This window comes from Lemur catta, chromosome 1 (assembly GCF_020740605.2).
Source record: "Lemur catta isolate mLemCat1 chromosome 1, mLemCat1.pri, whole genome shotgun sequence".
Lineage (NCBI taxonomy): Eukaryota > Metazoa > Chordata > Mammalia > Primates > Lemuridae > Lemur > Lemur catta.
The window spans coordinates 86,317,019-86,342,805 of record NC_059128.1 but is presented as its reverse complement, the minus strand read 5'-3'; the positions used below and the strand labels follow the sequence as shown (position 1 = coordinate 86,342,805).

Genomic DNA, 25,787 nt, shown 5'->3' with positions numbered 1-25,787 from the left:
AATTAAAAAAATAATAATCATACCAAGTGTTGACAAGGTCTAGCCACTTTGGAGAGGAATTTGACAGTTTTTAGAAATACTAAACGTATACTTACCACATGATCCAAGAGAAATGAAATAATATGTCTATACAAAAACTTACAAACATTCATAGCAACATAGCCTTGGAAAAAATTCAAATTTTCACTAACAAATAAATGGATAAATATATTGTGGTATATCCATGCAATGGAATATTGCTCAGAAATAGAAGGAAACAGACAATAACATGGACTAATCTCAAAATATTTGCAATGAACGAAAGAAGCCAGAAAAAAGAGCATATATTGGATTACATTTACATGTAATGATAAAGTTTCCACTAATTTATAGTAGCAAAAGCAGATCAGTGGTTTCTTGAGGATGTGATGGACTGCAAAAGGCACATGGAAGCTTACTGGGGTGAATGATATCTTAACTATCTTGATTATAATAACAGTTTTGTGGCTAGATACATATGCCAAAACTAATAGAATTATACACATTAAATATGTGCAATTTTATTGTATTCAATTATACCTCAATAAATAGAGAACTATACCTAAATCTAAAACTACTCCACTTAATGGTTTTCAGTTTCAATGAAATATTGTACTTTCTACAAGCTAGAAAGCTACTTCATAGAAAAGAATTTTAAAATTTGAGAAAACATTGCTCAAGGAAAATACTCCAGTCCATTAATGAATCAACAGCATAAGAACAGAGAGAAAAGACACTGGCTACATGTATAGTTTAACCTTAATGTATTTGTTCATTCAACAAAAATATATGCCTGAATATATACTAGTAAACAAAATAGAAAATATTTTTCCCTAAGGTTCATATTCTATAATTATTACAATGACTTCTCAAAGTCATGATAATGATAAGAACTTCATTCCATAAATTCTTTGTGTCAATAATCCTAGATTACACTGAAAGAGATTTTAAAATGTTCTATATTTTTAAATCATTCATTCACTTGTCATTGCCTGCAAAATAAAACCCAAACTTGTTTTAACTTTACATGTCCTTCAAAGTTGGTCTGTGTCCTCAAATGTTAGTGTACATAAGGCACACAAGTGATCTTGTATTGAATTGTGGACTTCTATGTCAACTTCAGGTTTTCTGACTCCACAGATTTGTGATGGGGCTCAGAATCTGCAAATCCAACTATAAATCCAAACATGTGATCCTGACTCTACTGGTTTGTAAAACACTGTGCTAGCCTAAGTAACCATGGAGGTGACTAATGAATGAAGCCTAAATGTGATGGCACATTATGTAAATAAAGAAATAGATGTGAACAAAAATCTCACCAAATTATACAAATGCGACAATGGCCACCACAACCACATCTCAACCTCCAGGTGAATTCACTTAAAGCATTTTTTAAAACAATTGAGAAACTAAATTGGATGATCTTCATTAAGCAATAAAGCTTAAGAACATCCTTAAAATCTGACCAAACACAATCATAAAACAGACATTCCAAACAGAGGGAGAAGTTCAGTATTTTAGGGCCAAGATTTCAGACAAAAGGTGACTCTGAACTCTGACATTAAAAACAAAATTATAAGTAATCACAGCATCAACAAAAATAAATAAATGGGACCTGATCAAATTAAAAAGCTTCTGCACAGCCAAAGAAACTATCGCTAGTATGAATAGACACCATACAGAATGGGAGAAAATATTTGCCTGCTACATATCCATATACAGAACTAAGGAAAATCAGCAAGCAAAAATCAAACAACCTCATTAACAAGTGGGCAAAGGACATAAACAGAAACTTTTCAAAAGAAGACAGAAGAATGGCCAAAAAACATGAAAAAATGATCAACATCTCTAATCATCATGGAAATGCAAATCAAAACCACAATGAGATATCACTTAACTCCACTGAGAAAGACTTTTATCAAAAAGTCCCAAAACAACAAATGTTGGCGTGGATGTGGAGAGATAGGAACATTCATACACCGCTGGTGGGACTGCATACTAGTAAAACCTCTGTGGAAAGTAGTATGGAGATACCACAAAGAATTAAAAGTAGAACTACCATTTGATCCAGCAATACCACTACCAGGCATCTACCCAAAAGAAGAAAAGATTTTCTATAAAAAAGACATCTACACTCGAATGTATATAGCAGCACAATTCACAATTGCAAAGATGTAGAAACAACCCAAGTGTCCATCAATACAGGAGTGGATTAACAAAATATGGTATATGTATGCTATGGAGTACTACTCAGCTGCAAAAAAAAAATGGTGAACTAATACCTTTTGTAATAGCCTGGATGGAACTGGAGACCATCCTAGTAAGTGAAGTTTCACAAGAATGGAAAAACAAACACCACATGTACTCACTATTAAATGGGTACTAACTGATCAACTAATTGATCACTAATTGATCAATGTGCACATATGGGAAGTAACATTCATAGGGTGTCAGGCAGGTGAGACGGGGGGAGGAGAGGAAGGGTAAATTCACACCTAATGGATACGGTCTGCGATGTCTGGGGGATGGACATGCTTGTCGGGTAGTGCAAAGGCAATTTATGTAACCAAAGCACTGTGCTCCTGTAATACTCTGAAGTTAAAAAAAAAAAAAAAAACATAAAAAACTTAAAGAGCAGATGGGTGAATTCACACCTAACAGGTACAATGCACACTATCTGGGTGAAGGGCACACTTATAACTTTGACTCAAACTGTACAAAAGCAAATTATGTAACCAAAACGTGTATACTCCTGTAATATTCTGAAATTAAAGAAAAAAAGCAAAGCAAAGACATTCCTCTCCTTTCCATGTGTCATTGATAATTTTTATACTTAGTAGGTTTAATTCAGTTCATAATTTTACATTTATTTTTGCCATAACTAAATGTATTTACTCTAGTTCCTTTACTACAATTACAAAAGTCAATGAAAATCTTTGTGTATTTTTTGTAGTACATGATTAAAAATAAATCTGGGAAATTTTCATTTATTCTATGGCTTCATAATGTATGTTTTACTGGCCATAGCCTGATTTAAGTTACTTGGCAATAGTAATGAATGTCTTTGATTTAAAACAAAATCCCTTCAAATGACTTAATTTGCATTTCTCAGCAGATGTTTGTTTTCATTCAATAATCTTTTATCAAATGGTCTATCCCAGCCCAAGGACATAGTCTAGAAAAAAGCTGCTGGTCTCCCAATCTTCAGGAAACACACTGTGTCCTCAAGAAAGATCCAAACAGTGAATGGGAAAACAAATCTATTCCACAAAGCTGTCAGAGACCTGAGAAGGACTTCCCAGGAGCCATGATGAGTTGAGGACTTGTCATGGATTAGGAGAGAAGATCTCCTAGTCATAACAGAAGAGAATAAAAGAGCAAAGTCTGCATGGATGGTGATCAGGGGACACTAAGGCCATCAGGAAGAAAGGGGGGTGTGAATAAGGATTAGGTTTGGGGGGAAGGAGAAGAAAGTGAAAAGGCAAATGATGCTATGGCGGTTGCATATCAAAAATAGGACCACTTTCTCCACAATTAGGAGGAATTGGGGAAAGGTTAAATGGGTGGTAAGAGGCAGGAAAGGGGGAAAACTGAAATACTTAAACTGAAATCTTCTGTTATTGGAATTTTAATTAGACTCAACATAAACTTTCACCCTGCCTAGACCAGTAGAGAAAATAGGAATAAAACCAGTTCTCCATAGAGAGTCTGAATCGACTTCATCATTTTACTTCATGGGTTGTCTATTTCTGGTATCCTTGCTGCCCACATCATTTTAGATCTTACCAACGTGTCAAGATACCCTCCTCGTTCACCAGATTGTGAGTGCCTGGCTGGCAGTCTGCTGTTATTTTGTTTGTATGGCCTTCAACATGTAGGTGTGAAATAAAACCTAAATGTGCAACATTAAATTTGAATTGGATCTTGGAAATTAACTAGCAATATGTCTTTATTTTACATGGGAGGAAACTGAGATGCAGAGAAATTAGATAATTTGTCCATGGTCTCATAGCTAGTGAGATTTTAATAAAATGATGATTTTACAGACTCTTCTAGAACAGTCATGAATTTTAAGCCATCTACCTTGTCTTGGAGGCATAAACTTTAGGTTGCAATTTGTGAAAATGGACTTGTTCTATTAAATGTTGCATTAAATTTGTTAAACCAATATGCACAACTATTTTAAAAGAAGATTTTTTGACAAATCTTTATTATTAAAAAGCCATAATAGAATGTACTTAACACTAGCTCTTCAACATTCTTTTTAGTTTTGCAGGATGTGCACATTTATTCTTTTGAAATAATGGAACCAAAGGAAAGAGGGAACTTTTTAAATCACATAAAAATCAAATCTTGGGAAATATTTGACTCCATATCTAAAGAATCACACTCTATGGGGCTCAAACTAATAACTCATAGTATTACTGAAGTGATATTTACTGATAAAAATAGAAAAATATTCTGTTTTCTACAGCTTAATTTTGGAAACATTCATCATTGTCATCAGAGTATAAGCTATGCTTAAAATATTTTTTTAAGTTTAGTGGAATAAAATCCATTCACTTGCAAAGCAGTGTACTTACTGATTCAGGACAGGTGTGTAGGCAGTTTTGTCCTCATCAATAATAGTGACCATCAGTGTAATAAGTTGAGGCCAAAAGTCCAAATTCTTGGTAGTTGGTCCCTGATCTTCCCGAGGAATGTCCTGCCTCTTACTCTGCTCACGAGTTCACACAACATGCAAAAGAAAAGGTTAAATGGGATGACTTTAGTTAGATGTCACTGTCAGACAGGAGGATCAAAGAAAAGTGATTATGGAAACACTCTTAGATCACGTGAGCCAAAGCTATTAAATTCAGGTTTCCTTTCTTCATTGAATGGTATCCCATAGGATAAATTTACAGCAGCCAGGCTTATATTTCTAATCAGTCTTCCTTGGTTTAACTTCTATCACTCTTTTATTTTTATTTTTATTTTTTTTAGTTTTAGACTGGAAGTTTCTTCTTCCTCTAACTATTGCTATTCATGACCTTAGGAATTATTATTGTAGACGTTATTCCTTTAATAAGGCTTCTTCCAAGAATAAAGATTGAATTTTGTATATATAAAAGTTTATGTGTACAAAGGTACGTGCATGTATGTGTCTATGTGTTTTTTTTTTAACTCCTTAAATATTTTGTCAAAATTCACATTGGTAGGTGGTGTGCAGAACTCAAAGTGGCCTGGTTAGACTATCAGCACAGTTAAATTCTACAATATACATATGCTACATTAATGGTCTTGAACTCTCCTATCCTGCCCACAAATTTATCTAGTTAACTAAAGTTTTGTAAGTCAACCTTTTTCTCTTTTTCCCTTCATTTAAATTATCTTTGAATCTTTCTCAATTTACCACACGGCTTGAATTCTTCAACTCTCACCTCTCGAAAGCAGAAAGTGACATGGGATGATCTAAATTTGCTTTAAGGTTAACAGAGTACAAGAACACTCTTTCGTGTTTCACATTTAAATTTCATTCTCAACATATGCAATCCTTCCCAACAGATAATTTATTCTAGTTATTTATTTTGGTGGGAATTCTTCTTAGAGCACTTCTGTTACATGTACTTTTTAAAATTAGGCAAAAAAAAAAAAACATTCAGAGATAGTTTTCATTCAAGTAAACAAATAAGTGGGAAACATATGGCTTCTTTGACAACTTTTGCTAAATCATTTACAAGCTTATATGTCCAGAATATCTGAAAACTTCAATTTGTGGTTCAGGAAACATAAAGACTTTGATGTAAAATGTGTATTAGATTTCATTTGGCCCAATCTATTGCTATATCCAATTGTCATGTCTTCTGCTGTGACCAGATCAGCCACTCTTTGCTGAATTGTATATGCATAGCTTCCAGTGCTGATTAGGATGTGGAATCACGGATAACTCATTTGTATGAGTTATCTTATTATTATTCTCACTTAAGTTCAAAGACAGTCCATAGTGAATCCACTTACTATGAGAGATCTCCACACATAGATTACTATAAAGTACTTTTAAGGACATGTATTTCCCTAGGGTGCTGGCAAAAGCTGTTGGTTTACCTTTATGTTCAAAATGCAACAGATGTTAAAAGTGGCAGAGCTAAATTAAAACGGTCGAAAAGTTAGTGGCTGAAAAATAACGTCAAATAGCCAGAATAAATTACAAGCCATCTCCAAAGGATCTTAAAAACCTTGTATATCTGATGCCTGAGAACCACTTGAAACTCCTTGACAAGCTTCCTCCTTCAATTCCAGAGGTATATAAAAGTAAATCAAAGTATGTATATTAGTGGATCTTTAGGAAGAAAAAGGCAACAATACAGGCTTGCAAATATCAAGCTTTGCCAACATTTAAATTAAATTTTTAATTGAAATTTTTATTTATCTTGTGAATAGGGCTTTATTATGGTTACAACAATGTAATTATTTATGCATTATATTAAGCTCGATACATTTCTAAAGTATCTAGAAATCTGAAGAACCTGGTGAGTTGTGAAGGTTATAAATAAAAGTAGCTATGGTCACAGTCAACTATATTAGAATACTGTCATCAATCACTATGATGTGTACATAGCCAAATCACATGACTTACATATTTTAAGCAATGTGATTAAGTGAAAGGAAATGATTATAGATGATATATTTAACATCATGTCCACTTATCAACATCAGCAAAGAGTGATATGAAAATGAGGAGAGACAGAAGTATTCAATATGCATTAATTCCCAGGAGCCTTAGTTGTCACAAATTATATTTCCATCATTCTTTTTCACGACACCAGAGGATTACTGATGGTCCTATTTTTTTCCATCAAATTTTGTAAGTTGCAGCAGAATAAAGCAAAGTGGATGTTGAATCATTAAGTTTTTACACAGCACACAACAGTAGCATAAACCAGGATTCCCCCACTTTAAGAGTGTATTATAATAGGCTGTCTGCTTAGAAGGATTGGGTATAATCAGGTGTATTATAATATTTACTTGATTTCTTAAGTATTAAATTTTTCTAAGTAACACTTTATTAATATATTAATAAATATATTTAGACCATGGGAGGTGGAGGCAAAAACAGAGATTAGGTGAAGGGCTCTAGATCTGAGGTCTCAAATAGACCAAGGGAGCTATGGTATCTCTGAACAGAACTTACAGAATTTGTGTATTTAAGAGTGTTTACAAATAGGTGACTCCTACAATGTGCACAGTGAGATGGCTTTAGTTCAAAGCACATAAGCAATGATTAAAGGTCTTGGAAACAAGGTTTATTGATACTAAGAACTTGAAAAATAGGACAGGGTGGATATAAAGGCACAAAAAACAAAAATGAGATAGAGGTGAGTATTAGTATTTGAAAAGAAATCAGCTTTAAAATATGATAAAAATGTGGCAAGATAGATTAATATTAAACAATTAACTAGGTAGCTCTTATATAATGTATTTGTAACTTCCTCTAACTCTGAACTGGTTGTTTACCTACTCATAATTCTGAGATAAGGAAATCTTAGCCCTAGCAGTTTATAGGTTAGAAAAATGGGAACTGTGTCATTGGTTTTAGAAGCATTGAGTCTCTGCCAAATGCTAACAATGGTGACTGATATCCCTCATGATAAAAATTCTCAAAAAATTAGGTATAGAATGAATGTACATCAACACAATATAGGCCATATATGACAGACCCACAGCTAGTATCATACTTGATGGGGAAAAGTTGAAAGCTTTACCCCTAAGATCTGAATCAAGACAAGAATGCTCACTTTCACCACTTCTATCCAACATAATACTAGAAGTCCTAGCCAATGCACTTAGGCAAGAGAAAGAAATATTAATAAAAGGCATCCTACTGGGAAAGGAAGAAGTTAAATTGTCCCTATTTGCAGATGACGTGGTCTTCTATATAGAAAGCCCTAAAAACTCGACCAAAAAAAAAAAAAAAGAATAAATTTGGTAGTTGCAGGATACAAAATCAGCATACAAAAATCAGGAGCATTTCTATACACTAATAAGAAACTATCTGAAAAAGATATCAAGAAATCAATCCCATTTACAATAGATACAAAAAAAGTAATTAGGAATTAATTTAACCAAAAAGATGAAAAATATCTAAACTAAAAACTACAAAACAATGATGAAAGAAATTGAAGAAGATACAAATAAAGGAAAAAATATTCCATGTTCAATGGATTGGAAGGATTAATATTGTTAAAATGTCTATACCATGAAAAGCAATCTAGTGATTCAACAAAATCCCTATCAAAATACCAGTGAAATTCTTCATATTTTTTTAGGGAAAATAATCCTAAAATTTATATGGAACCACCATAGATCTTGAATAGCCAAGGCAATCTTGACCAAAAAGAATAAAGCTGGAGGCATTATACTACCTGATCTCAAAATATACTACAAAGCTATGGAAACAAAAGCAGCATGGTGCTGGCATAAAAGCAGACACATACATCAATAGAACAGAAAAGAGAACCCAAAAATAAACCCATGCATATATAGCAAACCAATTTTTGATAAAAGTGCCATGAACACACAATGGGGAAAGAACAGTCTCTTCAATAAATGATATTGGGAAACTAGATATCCATACACAGAATAAAATTATACATTTATCTTGCACTATGCACAAAATCAACTCAAAATGGATTAAAGGCTTAAATGTAAGACTAGAAACTATAAAACCATTAGAAGAAAACCTATGGGAAAATATCCATGACATTAGACTGCGAAAAGATTTTTTTGGATATGATCTCAAAAGCACAGGCAATAAAACCAAAAATAGACAAATGAAATTACATCAAACTAAAAAGTCTCTGAACAAAAAATAAATCAATGGAGTGAAGAGACAATGTACAGAATGGAAGAAAATATTCGCAATCTATACATTTGATAAGAGATTAATGTCTAAAAGATGTAGGAAACTGAAACAACCCAATAGCATGAAAACAAACAACCTGATTGAAAAATTGGCAAAGAACCTGAATAGACATTTCTCAAAGGATGATACATACATGGCCAAAAGATATGCGAAAAAATGTTCAATATCACTTATCATCAGGGAAATGAAAATTAAAACCACAATGAGATATCACCTTACACCTGATAGTGTAGTAAGAATGACTAGTATCAAAAAAAAAAAGAGAGATAACAAGTGTTAGTGAGAATACGGAGAAAGGGAATCCTTGCAAGCAAACTTTTGGTAAAAATGTAAATTAATACAGCCATTATGGAAAACAGTATGTATCTATGTATCTTCCTTATAAAATTAAAAATAGAACTAAATATGATCCATCAATCCCACTTCTGGGTATATATATCCAAAGGAAATGAAATCAATATGACAAAGAGATAACTACACTCCCATGTTAATTGTAGCATTATTCACAATAGACAAGATATGGAACCAACTATGTGTCCATTAATGGACGAATGGACAAAAAATGTGGTATATATACACAGTAGAATATTATTCAGCCATAAAAAGAAAGGAAATCCTGCCATTTGCAGCAAGATGGATTAACCTGGAGGACATTGTTAGGTAAAATAATACAGGCACAGAAAGATAAATATCATAGTCTATGTCATAGAAGTTGAGAGTAGAATAGTGGTTACCAGGGAAGGAATATTTGGCATCAGGGGAGAGGCTGGAGACTTTTTGGTCAAAAGATAAAAATTTCAATTAGATAGAAGGAAAAAATTCAAGTGATCTATTGTACAACATATTGCCTACAGTTAACAATATATTGTATTCTTGAAAAATCCTAAGAGAGTGGATATAAATTATTTTCACCACAAAAATAACTATGTGAGGTGATTGATACACCAATTAGCTAGATAGAATCATTCCACAAAGTATATATTATTCAAAACATTAGTTGTACATGATAAATAAATACAATTGTATCTGTTAATTTAAAAACTCATACCAAAAGTGTCTTGGGAAAATGTGAATTATAACTTATACAGCCAATGTAAAATAAACATATTGAAGAGTGAAGTTTGGGATTATATTCAAAACTGATATTGACCAGTGTTTTCCTAAGTCTTGTCCATGGATCATCTACATCAAAATCATGTAGGTTGCTTGTCAGATACACAGTTTATTTTAGAGCATCTGTTGTACATCTACTAAATCAGGACAACTGAAAATATGACCTGGGAATCTGGACTTATGTCTTCATGTTCATAGGAAGAGTACACTACTAACTTGTAATTAAGTCAGGTAAAAATAGGTATCATTTTTTAGGAAGAAGAGTGATATAGTTACTCCTGGATGCCAGTAGCAGTCCATGGGTTTGATAAATTTTACGTTCTGTCACAATAACCAAAGGCTTGTGTTTCACATCTGACACATTTTCAACTACACACAGGTCCCCGATTTTAAGAGGAGGTGGAAAATTTTACTGGATATTTATGTGGTATCCCTCTCAGCTCTTGATAGACTTCAATGCTAGATCCTTTTATAAAACATTACTTTTTATATTAACATTCACTAGAATATTACTGGTTTTTTCAAATAACTTAATATACTGCTGTTCATTGAGAAGAAAAATATCAAGCAACTAGTAGTTTTAAGAGTAATTATTGAAAACTAAAAAAAAAAATTAATCAGGTTTGAAACAAAACTAGGAATTTCCATATATTAGAATATTTCACTTTCATTACAGCAATATATTTAAAGAATCTTCACTGGGTCCTTTTAGGTTCAAGAAGTCAGAGGTATCTTGACATCTTAATTCCCCAAACAGCATTTCAAAGTGTTTGGGCACCCTAAGTGGTTTTTAACATCTTTAAATGGTTCCTTGAATTTGAATAGACTGTATATGCTTAAATAATCTATATATAACCATAATATATCACAATTCTGAATGTGGACCTTTACATATACAAATTATGTAACAGCATGGTAGTACAGAAAAATCATAATTGAACATGGGATTAGAAACTTATATTCTGGTCTCAACTTACCATTATTTTATTGGGCAAGGAATGAATCTCTTCAAACTTTGTATTCCTAATATTGAAAGGGCAATATATATATATATATATATATATATATATATATATATATATATACACCTAATTCTATGTTTCTGATAATTGTAGCAAGTATATTTGTAGAATATCTTCAATAATATATATTTATTATCCTAACAGGTGAATACTCACATTTAATTTATGGTATATGCTCTACCTAATTGATAAGGTTCTTATCAGGCTCCCAGGAAATATGCATATGAAAGTTTCTTCAATATAAAACATTACTATTTTAATGTATAAACCAATAGTCTTGCTCTTTTTACATAAATTGAACTTAGATTAAATAAAAATGCGATAGATCACAGTCGGCTGGCATTTATTTTTGATATGAGACATAATATTTTTAAAAGAACTGGTAGCGCTTAGAGCAAAGAGTTAACTCAGAGTTAACATGATAGCTGACTTCAAATACATTGTTGTTGTATAGAGGGAGATTAAAAGATAGATTGGATTTGTCTTGTGTGGTCAACAATATAACACTAGTACTTGTGAATAAAATTTTCAATAGAAAAGACTTTAGTACAATATAAAGAACATTTTCTAATATCATATGTCTCCAAATGTTATAAACCCCCAGGCACTTAGAGGCATACCAACATAAAAACACCTTTGTCAGGAAGTGTTGAACAACAACAACAAAAAATCTCTTCTCCATATTGCATCTAAAAATAGACGACATGCCCTCTGAATTTCTTTTTAATTTGAATTTTTTGATTATATACTTGTAACTAAATTTATAGAGATGAAAATATAAACCATAAGTGATATGGTCTAAATGTTTGTGCCCCACCCACCGAATTTATATATTGATACCTAATCTCTAATGCAATAGTATTAAAAAGTGAGGCTTTTGGGAGGTCATTAGGCCATGGGGGAGAACCCTCAACAATGGGATTAGTGCCTTTATGAAAGAAGCCTGAGGGAGCTTGTTCACCCCTTCTGCCACGTGATGACACAGCAAGACAGGGCTGTCTATGAGGAACAAGCCCTCATCAGACACTGAATCTGCTGGCACCTGGATCTTGGACTTCCTAGCCTCCCAAACTGTGAGCAATAAATTTCTGCTACTTACAAGTATTTTGTTATAGTGGTCTGAATGGATTAAGACAATAAGTTTTGAGCACTTGATAGGGTTTTGATAAAAATATATGGTTACGTTTAAAAGGATAAACAGGTTTAAAAAGCTCTGAATTATGGCAGACTGGGTAGCTACTCATCAAATGTGGTCCTCCTTTTTCTTGGGTACAGAGCTAAACAACCATGGAGAGTTAAACATGGTTTCAAATTACCTGACAATCCTTCCATGGCAAGGTTTGTCTGTATTTCCTTCTTTTGAATATGGGTGACTTTAACCAACAGAACATATGGCAGAAGTGATGTCTGTCTGTTTTGAGGCTGAGGTTTTAAGAAACTGGCAATTCCTAATTCCTGTGTCTTGGAACATCTGCTCTTAAAATCCAGCCACTATGCCAAAGCAGCCCTGTGGAGAGGTCCATGTGGAGAAGAACTGACAGATCTGGTGGAGTTCCCAGCCAGCAGTCAGCTATACTGGAAGTAGGTCCTCCAGCTCCAGTCCAGCACACCAGCTGGAACCACATGGCGCAGACTTGAGCCTTTACCACACAACCCTGCCCAAGTTCAGACTTGTGAGCAAAATAAACTACTGTTATTGTTTTAAACTATTCAGTTTTGGTTGGTTTGTTATTCAGCAAGAGATAACCAGAACAGAATTTAACACTGGAAGTGGGGCCTTCATGTAATATAAACCTAAAATGTGTGGCATGGATTTGGAACTGAGGGGTGGTGACTTAACGCTGGAAGGGCTTTGGGGAGATTATTAGTGAAATCAGAAGACTAGGTGACAGCTTGAAGTACAGTGAGGGAATTGTTATTTTAGGCCAGAGAAAAGGTGATTCCTATTATTTAGCAGGGAAAATCTGGCAACACTGTCACCTGCAATAAGTATAGAAAATAGAAAATAGAATGTGAACTGGTGAGTTTGGCAGAATGCTGAAAGCGCCACCTGTTTTCTCATAGCCACGCAGAATAAATACAGTTGCAGGGAGAGCTGAGCTAAAAAAACAAACTCATCATTGTCCATCAGAATTCAGATGAAATATAAAGGAGCCAGGTCTTCTTGGGTTCAAAAAAATATTTTATTATCCTTAATCTCTCCAGAAGGCAAAAATAGCTTTTTCTGGTGGGTAGAGGGACACAATTTAAACAAAATCATAAAAAAAAAAAAAAGCTTCAGAGAATTTATCAAATCCAAGGTGCTTTGCTGGAATGTCTGGAAGCCCTTATAAGATGTCTAGGTCCAAAGGAAGGTTTCTGAGAGGCTCATGTGTATTTAAGGTACATCTGGTAGGGTTTCTAAGAGTCTGATGTGCATTGTCCCACAGCCCTGTAACTTTTAATCAAATATGGAGAAGGTCCATCTCAGAAAGAAATATGGGTGTTCCTTTTATCTCATGGAATATCTGCAGATATTTGAAATAAATATATCAGGCTTTATACCGCAAGTCAGTATAAAATGAAAAGAAGCCTTTGACTTTCCAAACTTCTGTGGGTAGTAAACAGTTTGTCCATTTGTAATCATAAGCCATTTCTTACGGAATAAGACTAACGATTTAAAGTCAACACCAAAAGGCCAGAGAATGGAGCCAAGATCCAATGAAAATCATCTCCAGTCAGCAGGACTGAGTCCTAATCAAGAACTGGAAATATGTTTCTGGTTAGACACTTATGGATAAGTAACTGCTATATGTATCCTGTTCCTTCCATTTTTGAACAGAAATGCCTATTGCAGTTACCCTATTTCTATCTCATCATTGGATATTGGGTATATGTGAGGGGGCAGAAAACATATTTCTTCAGTTTCTAGGTAGTCAGATGAAAAGGAACCAACCATACTTGAGAAATTGCACACCCAGAGCCCCATCTCCATTTGGACCTGTTTAGAGGGATCCGGAACCTCAAGCATGAGTTTAATGCTGTAATTGGATGAGAATTTTGTTTGGTGTTAGGGGTGAGTGAATGCATTTTTCACTTGTAAAAAATGTAAGGAGTCTATAGTAAAGCCCACATGGAAATGAACTAAGGTCTCTAAACAACAACTGCAGCTGAGTTTCCAGATGACAGCTGTTACCAACTTTCAAGTTGTGTATGTAAGCCGTATGGGAAGTGGATTCTCCAGCCCCAGTTGGGCCACTTCAGCTAGCGCTGTATAGACCAAAAATAAGCTATCCCAATTGGGCCCTGCCCAAATAGCAGATGCAAATTTATGAGCAAAATACATTATTGATTTTTTTTCAGCCATTGAGATTGGTACTGATTGTTACATAACAATAAATAACCAGAACAATTGTATTTCCTAGACTCCTTTGCAGGTACGAGTTGGGTACGCTTAATCTAAAAATGTGAAATCCCAAATCCTCCAAAATCTGAAACTTTTTGAACACTGACATGATACTCAAAGGAAATGCTAATTGGAGCTTTTCATATTTCATATTTTCATATTAGCAATGCTGAACCAGTACATATAGTGCAGATATCACAAACTCTGAAATAATCCAAAATCTGAAACACTGGAGGTACCAAGCATTTTGGATAACCGATACTCAACCTATAGTTATGGAAGTGAACTGAGTTCTAGCCAATGGAATGTTAGCAGAGTGCTTTATCCTGCAAACCTTCCATGTACAATCCTCCCTTTTCCTTTCTTCCCGTTTGCTATGCAAAAGGCAATTATCTTGATACCATGTTTAAGATGGCAGATCCACAAGATAAAAGGGACCCGGTTCCCTAAATCACTGAGTACTGAATCAGTTGCTGTAGATAACAGCATCTCTGGTGAATAGTTCCATGTATGTAGGTCCCACATCAAGCATTTGTTGCAACCTCTCTCTGCCTTGCTACTGAGGACTTCTTTTTTTTTAAATAAAGTCATAGAAGGCTATTCTATCACATTCAGGTGTGACCCAGAAATGTGGGAGAGTGAACAGCTCAGCTCCTCCCAGTCCCATTTATTAGTTTTCTAGGGATGCTGCAACAAATTACCGCCAACTTGGTGGCTTAACACAACATAAATGCATACTCACAAAGCTCTGGAGGTATGAAATCCGAAATTAAGGGGCTGTCAGGGTTGGTTCTTTCTAGAGGTTCAGGGAGAGGATCAATTTCATACCTCTCTTCTAGGTTCTGATGGCTGCTAGCAACCCTTGATATTCTTCAATTTGTGGCTGCACAACACCAATCTCTGCCTCTATCTTCACTAGGGCTTCTTCCCTCTGTGTGTCTGCATGTTTGCTCCTCTTCTGGCTCTTTTAAGAATGTCAATGAAGTTAGGGCCTGTTCTAACCTACAATGATCTCATCTCAAGATGTTTACCTTAGTTACATTTGCAAAGGCACTTATTCCAAATTAGGTCACATTCTGAGGTCCTGGATAGACAAATCTTTTGGGGGTACACCATAAAACCCACTCCACTCCCCATCCTCCCTTGGGGCAGTTCTGAGGTATGTTCTATGTGGTTTCCAGTGGGTTATCACAGGAACAGAGCCTCGACTGACTGTAGAAGTAACCAGCTTATTGTCGCACAGTTTATTGCTTTTCTTTCTTCCTTATCGCATTTACTCTACATATTTAACTTTGCTTTCCTGGGATCATGTCTCAAACTACCTAGAAGTCTTTTAGGCCATGCTTTCAGGGAACCCACACTAAGAACAGAAAGATGACTTGAGTATAAGGCAGACTGATGTTTACAGATTTTACATAAGTAAAAACAAAACTTATCAGTCACATGTGAGCAGCTAGTTTGACCTGTAATAATACAACTCCACCATTCTTCACAAAATTTAAACCCTTATGGTTTTTTTTTTTTCTGGCTATGTTTCAGGTGTCACCTACATTTTCATTATGGTCCTGTAATTGTTATCTTCTAAAAATCCCTTTTGTCCTTAAAGGAATCTTAAAATACTACAGGTAAGTCTTACCTTTTTTCTTCTTAAATTTAAGTATACTTAAATGTTTCAGGAAAGTAACTTTTAGATATTTTATACTTGAAATCTACTTAAATAATTTCTTTTCAAAACTTGAGTTCCTACAAGTACATTCATCTATGGGAAAGTTACATAATTTCCTTGAAAGGAAGCAGTCACTACCAGATACTACAAGATAGCAATTTGAGTGATACTCAGTGTCTCTTTTCAATGAATTAAGAATTCCCTTAAAAACAGAAATAATAAAGTCTCTCACTTTAAATATATAAGACCCAAGGGAACGAGATAGAGAAAATAAAATGTGACTAAAGAAAGAAGAAATTTTGCTGCTAATAGGTGTTTGTTTTCTATTGCTGTGTAACAAAGTACCACAATGGTAGCAGATTTAAATAATATGCATTTATTGTTACACAGTTTCCCTGGGTCCGGAGTCCAGGCATAGCTGCACTGGGTCTTCTCCTGTATGTCCCAGAAGTCTACAGTCAAGGTGTTGACTGGGTCTAGTATTTCATCTGAGGCTCAGAGTCCTTATATAAACTCACATAGTCATTGGCAGAATCAATGCCCTTGTATCTCTAGAATTTATCAAAGCGTGATTCTTTAAGGCCAGCAAAATAAGCTTTCTTACCTCAGAAAAGGCCCCAGCCCCCTTTGAAAGGACTCACTCAATCAATTAGGTCAGACTTACCCAGTGTAACTCTTCTTTTCATTAATTCAATTCAAACTGATTAGGACCTTAATTTAATCTGTAAAACCCTTTGCCTTTAACCATGTAAAATAATCTAAGTGTGAATTTAGATTTTGATTTTGGCTTATGGTTTTGGCCATATTCTATTGGCTAGAAGCAAATCACCAATTCTGCCCATACTCAAGGAAAAGGCATAACAAAAGAACACGACTTGGGCTTATTTTAGAATTCTGCCAACCACTGCAGGGTTAGATGTATTTTAATACTTTATTCAGTGGAAAATAATATTAAGAACTCCAAGTTTATCTTCTGCATGGTTGATTAGAAATTCTAAATAAACCTTTCAATTAACACAACTGAGATAGTGAATGAAAGGCTGTAATTTGTAAACTATAAAATCATTATGGAAAACAGCCTGGCATTATGTAGTGAAGTCAATTATGCACATATCCTAATTCCCTATAATTCCATTTGTAAGAATATATATTAGGGAAACTCTTGCATTTATTCACCAGTAAACATATACAGTACTAAAAAATTAGATCAATTATATAAAGCAATATTTATATGTGGTAGAACTAAAATGAAAAGGAAAGGAACTATTGACACAAGCTTCAGGAGAGTGGTTATTTCTGGGGACCAGATGTTATCAAGGTAACCTCTTTTAAACCTGGGTTAAAGGTGCTTAGGTGTTCATTTCATTATCTCTTTTAAAAACATAAATATTCACTATTTTCACTTGGGATATTTTTCACAATAAAAAGAATTAAAAAATAATGTGGACTCAAGGAAATTGATTTGTTTTCTATTATTAGTAGAGAATAGGTATAGATAAGGTAGAGCATATGATATGATGTATTATCATTTTTTTAATTTAACAATTTTAAATTGAAAATTAAAATTGTACATATTTATGGCATACAACATGATATTTTGATATATGTATGCACTGTGGAACAGCTAAATCAAGCTTTTTAACATATGCATTACCTTGCATACTCATAATGTTTTTGAGGTGAGAACATTTAAAATCTGTCAGCAATTTTCAAATATACAACATATTGTTATTAACTGTAGTCACATGTTGTACAATAGAGAGATTTTGTACCCTTTGACCAACATCTCCCCAATCCTTCCACTCCCAGTTTCTGATTACTATGACTTTACTCTCTGTTTCTATGAATGAGTTCAACTTCTTTACACTCCACATGTAAATCAGATCATGTAATATTTGTGGTTCCGTGCCTGGCTTATTTCACTTAGCATAATGTCCTCCAGGTTCATCCATGTTGTCACAAAAGATGGGATTTCCCTCTTTTTTAAGTCTCAATAGTATTTCATTGTGTGTATATATATATATTGCCATTATTAAGGAGTCTTTTATTTTAAAGGTGTAGTAAAGCCACAGACAAATCCTGAGAAGCCAAAAATTGTAAATGAAAGTAATATTAAGAAGTCCATCAGAGCGACAAGATCTTCAATTATATCACATTAAACATTCCATAACAAAATTTCTTATCCACAATAAACTAATGAACTGAGAACTGCTGATAAGGCTCAGATAAGTCAAAAATCTTTCGAGATGACTGGGGTATGACTACTTTGTTCAGCTAAGGAACTTAATGGGGTGCCATGTGGATGGCAAGAATGGCAGATGAGCAGTAAATGAGTTTAATGGGACCTGAGAGCTTATATTCTATTTATGTCCTTCAAAAGCTTGGTAACCGTTCCAAATACGTTAAGTGAAACGTCAGGCACAGAAAGAAAATTACTACAAGATCTCACTCATATATGGTATCTAAAAATGTTGATTTCATGTAAGTAGAGAGTAGAATGGTGGTTACCAGGGGCTGTGGTGATTGGGCAGTGTGGGTGGTGCTGATGGGGGGTTACGGAGATGTTGGTGACAGGATACAAAATTTCAGTTAGAAAAGGAACAAGTTCAAGAGGTCTATTGTACAACATGGTGACTATGGTTAACAACAATATATTGTATTCCTGAAAAATGCTAAAAGAGTGGTTATAAAGTACTCTCACCCCAAAAATTATAACTGTGAGGTAATGATATGTTATTTAGACAGGTTTTGTAATTCCACAATTTATATATACTTCAAAACACAATGTTATATGTGATAAATATATGAAATTTTATCTTTCAATTAAAAAAATTAAAAATTAGTAAAATTTACACTTGAATGAAAATGGTATTTTAATTTTTAGAATTAGAATTCAGTGGGATTTAAAAGAATTTTAGTTTTCTTATATCAATGAGAAATTTTGACAACTTATACCACCTTCAGATACCTTCTGAAGGTGAGAGACTCTTACTGAAGGCCAAAAAGCCAGGAAGCTGAAAATAGCCTTTGGGGTGCTGACTTGTAAAGCAAAATTTATACATAAAATTATAACAACATGTCAGCTTAGAAATCAGAATGATTAACTAGAAAAAAAAACCATATCCTGTTTTGTCAAAAGTAGTCTGAAAGTCAAGAGGCAGGCAGGGGCATTTCAATGTGAATGGGTACAGAGGCAGTGGCAGGACATGATCATGTCATGATACAACTGTCAGATTGTTCATTGCCAGGAAGTTGTAGAGTTGAAAGGGAACTTAAAGATTTCAAATCCTATTTTTTTCTAGGCTTAATGACAAGGAAGCAAATTTCATTGTATGCCTAAATGTCTATATTTTGTTATAAGGTATTTACTGACTTTATGTAGTGAACTAAATTGCTTAAAGGCAATTCAAGATTCCAAAATTTATCTGAGAGTTAGCAACAATAGACAGTCACTAGGGCCTTTCGTTCTAAAACTATTATTTCTCATTGTTTAACATCCACGATAAATGGGGTAAGTAAACAGATTTGATATTAGTTCAATTCTGACACTTGCTGAATAGATGTAGCAAGCTACCATATTGGAGTTGTTACTGCTTTTCCATCTGTGCACAGAAAGAGATAAAAGTAGTTAATAAAAGCACTAAGAAAATATTGGGTCATAAAATACCAGGTGTTAGCTCTATAGCAGTGCCACAACATTTCAGTGATAATGGGGCACAGAAAACCTCAACAAGTGATCTTAGGTACAACCAACGAGCTCATAAGAAACAAATGCCACATATTGTTTCTTATCACCCTTAAAAACACAAGGAGAGTTTGTAGTCAACACTAACTGCAGATCCCTGAACAGTTAATACAGCCAACTCTCATTTTTCTTATGAATACTAGGAAAAAGCAAGACGGGTAACTAGAAGAGCTCAGACAGGCCCTCATACCCTTTTGGTTCTCCTCTTTGTCTCTGCAATATGCCAACCCCATTTTAGGCACGTGAGTTGACTGATCTGAGTGTCACTAATCTTCACTATCTACCCATTAGTGCAAAAATAAATCAGTGAAACTGTGATAAAACATAGAAAAGGAAATCTAAGGAACTTTCAAACTAGCTAACTCATCTGTAAATAACCAAAAGGAGTCTATGCTTTCTTCATACCCTATTTTTAATATTGTAATGGATAGTATCCATCTGGAATTTCCTTCTAGATTTATCAATTCATTAGGTAGACATAAAATTTGTGGTGCATCCTTTAAATTGCATGGCTTCTTATTAATGCCTGAATCATTACTTGGGAGTTTAGTGTTGCACAGGGAACAATGATCTAATAGTCAATTACCAATTTAATTGTAAATGTGGCTGGTATGTGGGATTGCAATAAGCAAGTAAGGAAAAGAAAGGACTTCAGCAAAGGCAATACTTTTATTGAGGAAGAAAATCTCCAACTTAGGCTTACTCCAAATAATTGCAGTTCAAATCTACTAATAATAAACCAAAATTAAAATATAATATCCTATCATTCCACTGGGGTCCTCTAGTACAGTGGGCCCCAACCTTTTTAGCACCAGGGACCATTTTCATGGAAGACAATTTTTCCATAGACCAGATTGGGGGGGATGGTTTTGGGATGATTCAAGGGCATTACATTTATTATGCACCCTATTTCTATTATTATTACACTGTAGTATATAATGAAGTAATTATACAACTCACCATAGGTTGGGGACCTCTGCTCTAGCATTCAAAATTCAACTTTTTTTTGGCTAACAATTCTTCTTCCCACAAAGTCTATTTCTGTAATCTGCTTGTGGATATGAAAACCCAGGGAGGTTTAATTTTATCAATTGTGGTAAATAGAGAAAATTTATTTTTTCCCTTCATCCATAACTCTGGATGACCTTATAAGTGATACTTACCAAATCATTACTTCATGGAGGAGATTATTCTAATGGTTCTTCCTTTAGTGACAAACTATGGTGATTAATCTATTATACAATTGTTTAAAACAGTAATGCCATACTAATTCATTCACTATCTGGGCTTTATGAAATAGACTCCTCAGCTTTAATAACAATAGAAAGGATAATACTAAAACTCATTTAATGAGTGTCTACTCTGTTTCAGTTACTGAAACAAGAGCTCTGCAGCCATGATAGACACTTAATACAATTCCTTATTTAATTATTTACCTGGGTCTATTCTGTGAAACAAATGGCCAACTCTGCCTCTCTGAATGAAATTTCTGAATTTAGTACAAATACCAGATGTATAGCAAGCACTCATTAACTAGTTGTGAAGAAAATTAATATGAATTAGGTGTTAGCATCACCACATTGGCGGGGGTGGGGGAAGGCAAACAGAGATACAGAAATGTTAAGTAACTTGTTTAGGTCACATTGCATATCCACTGTTTAAACTCAATTTTTCTCAGGAGAAGTGAATATACAAAGCACCACAAGTGACTTCACAGATGAGGTAATATGTGATTTGATTATAAAAAGAACGTCTGATATGAAGGGATAAAAGAACACATCACATACCATCATTCCCCCAATAGCAGAAAGAACACCTCGTTAGATCTGTGAACAATTCATTCTTTAGATAACATGGCTCTTGAATAGTAGGTAATGGTGCCCCAGTGACATATGTGGCTTAACATGGCTTCAAAAACATAAGGTAAAGTGTCAGTGGTGAGAAACTCTGGCTAAATATCACAGAAATACAGGGTTGGGACTAGAGTGAAGCAAGCGAGGTGCCCTTGATTGCAGGATTGAAGGGTCAACCATGCAAGGGCATACCCTGAGAGTCTCACCCTAATGGACCTTAATCCTTGCCCAGATGAAATTTTTTAGCACAACGTGAATGTCAACAGTTGTTATGAGTTCCAGAGCCATGTTTTCCAATACAGTAACCACTAGGCACACGGGTAAATAAAGTTAAAAAAAAAAATCAGATCTTCAATAGCTCTAGCTACAATTCAAGTCCTCAACAGCTACATTTGGCTAGTGGCTTCCATATTGGACAGCAGAATTTTGAAATATTTCTATCACCACAGAAAATTCTATTGGGCAGAACAGACTTGGCTCCATCCACAATCCGAGTACAAGTGCCTTAATTTTAACTGAGATTAAATGCTGCAATGGGTTCCAGAATGGAGCAGATGATAAAAGCTTTTATTATGCCATAATTTGTTGAATTATTTGCATTTTCCATCAATTAAATATTTATTTTTAATTCATTCATTCTATCAGTATTTATTGAGCAAATACCATGTACATACAAGGTACTATGTGTGGGCCTGTGGCATAATAGGTGAGCTAAGGCTTGTGAAAAATAACAATAACATAAAGTGGAACAAACACCAAAATAAGAATTCAGAGTGGGGAAAAATTATTTATTGTTATATCTATTAATAAATATTTATAGAAAAGGTGGTATTTACATCTAGCCTCTGTGGGTAGGTAGGATTGGAAAATGTGACTATAGTAGCAGGGAGAGGTCTATAAGACAAGTTAAGGTTGGAGAAAAATGTGAGCCTTATATGGGAAGAACTGTTTGCTTGGCTTGGAACATAAGGTATGGGGGGTTGGCACATTTCTTACGTTTTGTTGGTATCTTCTGTTCTGGTAGCTTCTAAGAAACAATTTTAATATAAATAGATTTTTAATATAAATAGATTTAAATTAATAAATATCCCATCATTAATAGCTGATTTGATATATAATCAAATTCTATGAATTGTAAGGTCACTTTTATCCCCTGAGGTTTGATGATAGCCAGTTTTTCTGGAGAAGATAGCGGTGTGAGAGCCCAGTAATTCCTTCTCTAACTGGGTCTCAGGGAATAGCATCCTGCTCTGTTGTAATGGCCTTGGAGCCACGAGATGCCTGGGTGTATGCCATGTATACAATCATGAATATATGTCCAAATGTGCTTTCAAGGCAGGTTACCAATTTTTCAGAAAAATGAAGAAAAATTATATTGTATGGGTTTTCTGTAAAATACCTGTGAAAGCTCAGGCACACAACCATAATAAAATACTATCCGTTGCCAAGATGGTGTTTAATAGAAATATCAACGACAGACTTCCTTTTCCCATCAATGTGTCAGATTTGCTTTGTTCAGAAAACCCAGATTTTTTTCAATGACAGCCAGTAACCTGGGTAAAACCAGTAATTATTTTGAAAAAATATTATTTAATAGATAATATTTACCATTTTAGCACATAAACCTTGTAGACCTAAGATATCAAAAAATAACAACATAAAACTACAGTGGGTTCAATTTGTATCTGGTGTAGATGTGTGCACGTGTGCATTCATGTGCACATAAAATATAATAAAATGGTTTTGGACAGAATGCTTTTTATCCTGGGGATCTGAAATTGGGCTGGAAAATGAATCTCGGGCAAAATATAAAGCAGGATTAAAATCCACATCTGTAAAGCCATAAGGGAAATCTGAAAGGGCTGAATGTAAATACCCTAAGCTTCCAGCTTCTTTATAACATTTTGCCATGTTATGGAACAAAATCTGTTTTACAACAAGTAGAAAATGCATCACCAAAATTATGTGTAGGTGAAACATCAGCAAATGATTCTGAATAACAGAATAATCATAATAAACATGCTTTTAAATAAAAATAAGGCCTTTGTATCTGAGAGAGAGATGTTTAATTTTAAATGGAGTCATTTAAAAAATAGGACATAAAATAACACACATACGCATTATCTATGGAACAATTAAATAAACACAAAGTCTCCTAGAACACTTTTGCCCAAGGTGCTGCAAAGTTCATAAAAGTTCATATAAATCTAAGTATCTTCAAAATGGGGAATTTAAAGTGATACATTTTTCTTCACTTACAGAAGCACATGATGTTTTTACAACTGGATCAGTAAATACTGAACCTCCAGGAAGGCATAGTATAACTAAAGAAGTTCTAAAACAAAGTTTCTACAATGTGCAGGGACTGTTCCTGGGATCAGATTTTCTTTGAGAGTGAAACAGAGCAGGCAGGATCCTAGGAAATTTGTCATATGAGGACTCACCAGGAAGACTCAGACTCTACTATCATAGAATTGGGTTTCCCAAGACTCATAGCTACATGCAAAATCATAAATCCACATGGACTTCTACACCATCCCAAATTCCTAAGTAATACAAAAGATATCTTTCAAATATAAGAGAAATAAACTTGTGCAATTAAAAAACAAACATTGGGAGGTGATAGATATGTTTATGACCTTGATGGTGGTGATGGTTTCATGGGTGTATACTTATCCCCAAATTCACCAAGTTGTAAATGCTAAATTGTTGAGCCTAAGAAATACTGATTTATAGAAATGCCCCGTGTATTTTTTAGAGACAGATATGATTTCAGAAGTCAAGCAAGGCTTTGCCTTAAAGGAAAATGTAAACGTGCTAGTTCGCATATCAAAAGCTGCCTCATCTCAGGAGAGCGTCTCAACGGTCAGTAGCAGTTGCTTTCCAAGGTGACACTGCAATCTGGTTTATGGCTCTCACCTGTTTTGAAAGACAAAGCAGGTCTTGCCTAGAGCCATAGGTTGCCAGAGCTGATCAACAAAGACAGGCCTCCGGAGATGAGAGCTGATTAAATAGATATGCTAAGAGCTGATCAAACAGATATGCTGCTGCTGGAGCCGGGCCCAGATGGAACCATGCGGTTAAAGTAATTAGCATAGGGCACAGCTCAGGTTGACTTCTGAAATCTCTGTTCTAACACACAATGACCAGAGCCAAGATGTCTCTTTTTTTGTTAAAGTAATAGCCTTATCATAAAACTTAGAAGTTTGCCTTAAGAAGATTTTGTAACTCATTGTTCACCTAGATAGAGTTAGTTAAAGGATCTGTAGTAGCCTTTTAGAAGACTTTGACCCTAAACCAAACTACCTATTATTATGTAAAGCCTGTTACCCTTGGCAACTAAGAATCTGTATCTGCCCTGTAAGTACCTGTATAAAAGTTCAGTCTTTGTTGCATCTCCGTGGGAAGGGATGTAAACCTTCCGGGCACCCTCCTTTGTGTATCTTCATAAGTCTTTACTTTATAAACTATATCTTTGGCTCTGCATATTATTTTTTATTTCTGTTTCCTACTGTTTTTTCATCCTTTGCGACAACCCCTGCCTGAGAGACCCAACAACCCCTTGCAGGGCCCATGGGCAGTAATTAGAGAATCACCTCTCCCCAAGGTGCTCTGAATAAGAGGGGGAGAATTCCAGTGGATACAGTAAACCTAGCCTCTGAAAAGGACCAGCTAGCCAGAAGGGGAAGAGTTGTACAGAGGGAAGAATGTAGGCAAGAAGTGCAGCTGCATGCAGCAAAATCAGGAACACAGTGGGCACAGGAAAAGACTGGAAAACCCATTTGCAGCTCAGCAGATCTGACAGGGAGTAGTTTAACTCTCTGGATAGGATCTGTTCTCCAGGGCAAAGAAGAGGAAAGGACTGTCAAAATTAGAATGGTGGCGGGGCTGTGCCATCTGAGGGGCTAGATTCTTCACAATCCAATCAGAGCTGTTGCCCTAGTACAGTGCTAGAATCAGCATCGATATAAAGAAATGCAGTAGTCTGTACAGTGGTTATGACCCAGTTTGATTGTTTTTATGTCTGGCCAACAATGTCTCTAGCATACTACAATTAGATCATTCATGGTTTCTTAGTTTACA

General features: G+C 34.7%; 1 protein-coding gene across 2 annotated transcripts in view; it reads right to left on the bottom strand.

Annotated features, from left to right (window-relative positions):
* The window catches only part of UNC13C (unc-13 homolog C), a 533,240-nt gene that overhangs the window by 184,251 nt on the left and 323,202 nt on the right, over positions 1-25,787 (bottom strand). For both annotated transcript variants that reach the window (XM_045555386.1, XM_045555388.1), the window contains one exon: positions 4,602-4,735. In XM_045555386.1, coding sequence (XP_045411342.1) covers positions 4,602-4,735 — 134 coding nt within the window. The remainder of the gene's footprint in view (positions 1-4,601; positions 4,736-25,787) is intronic.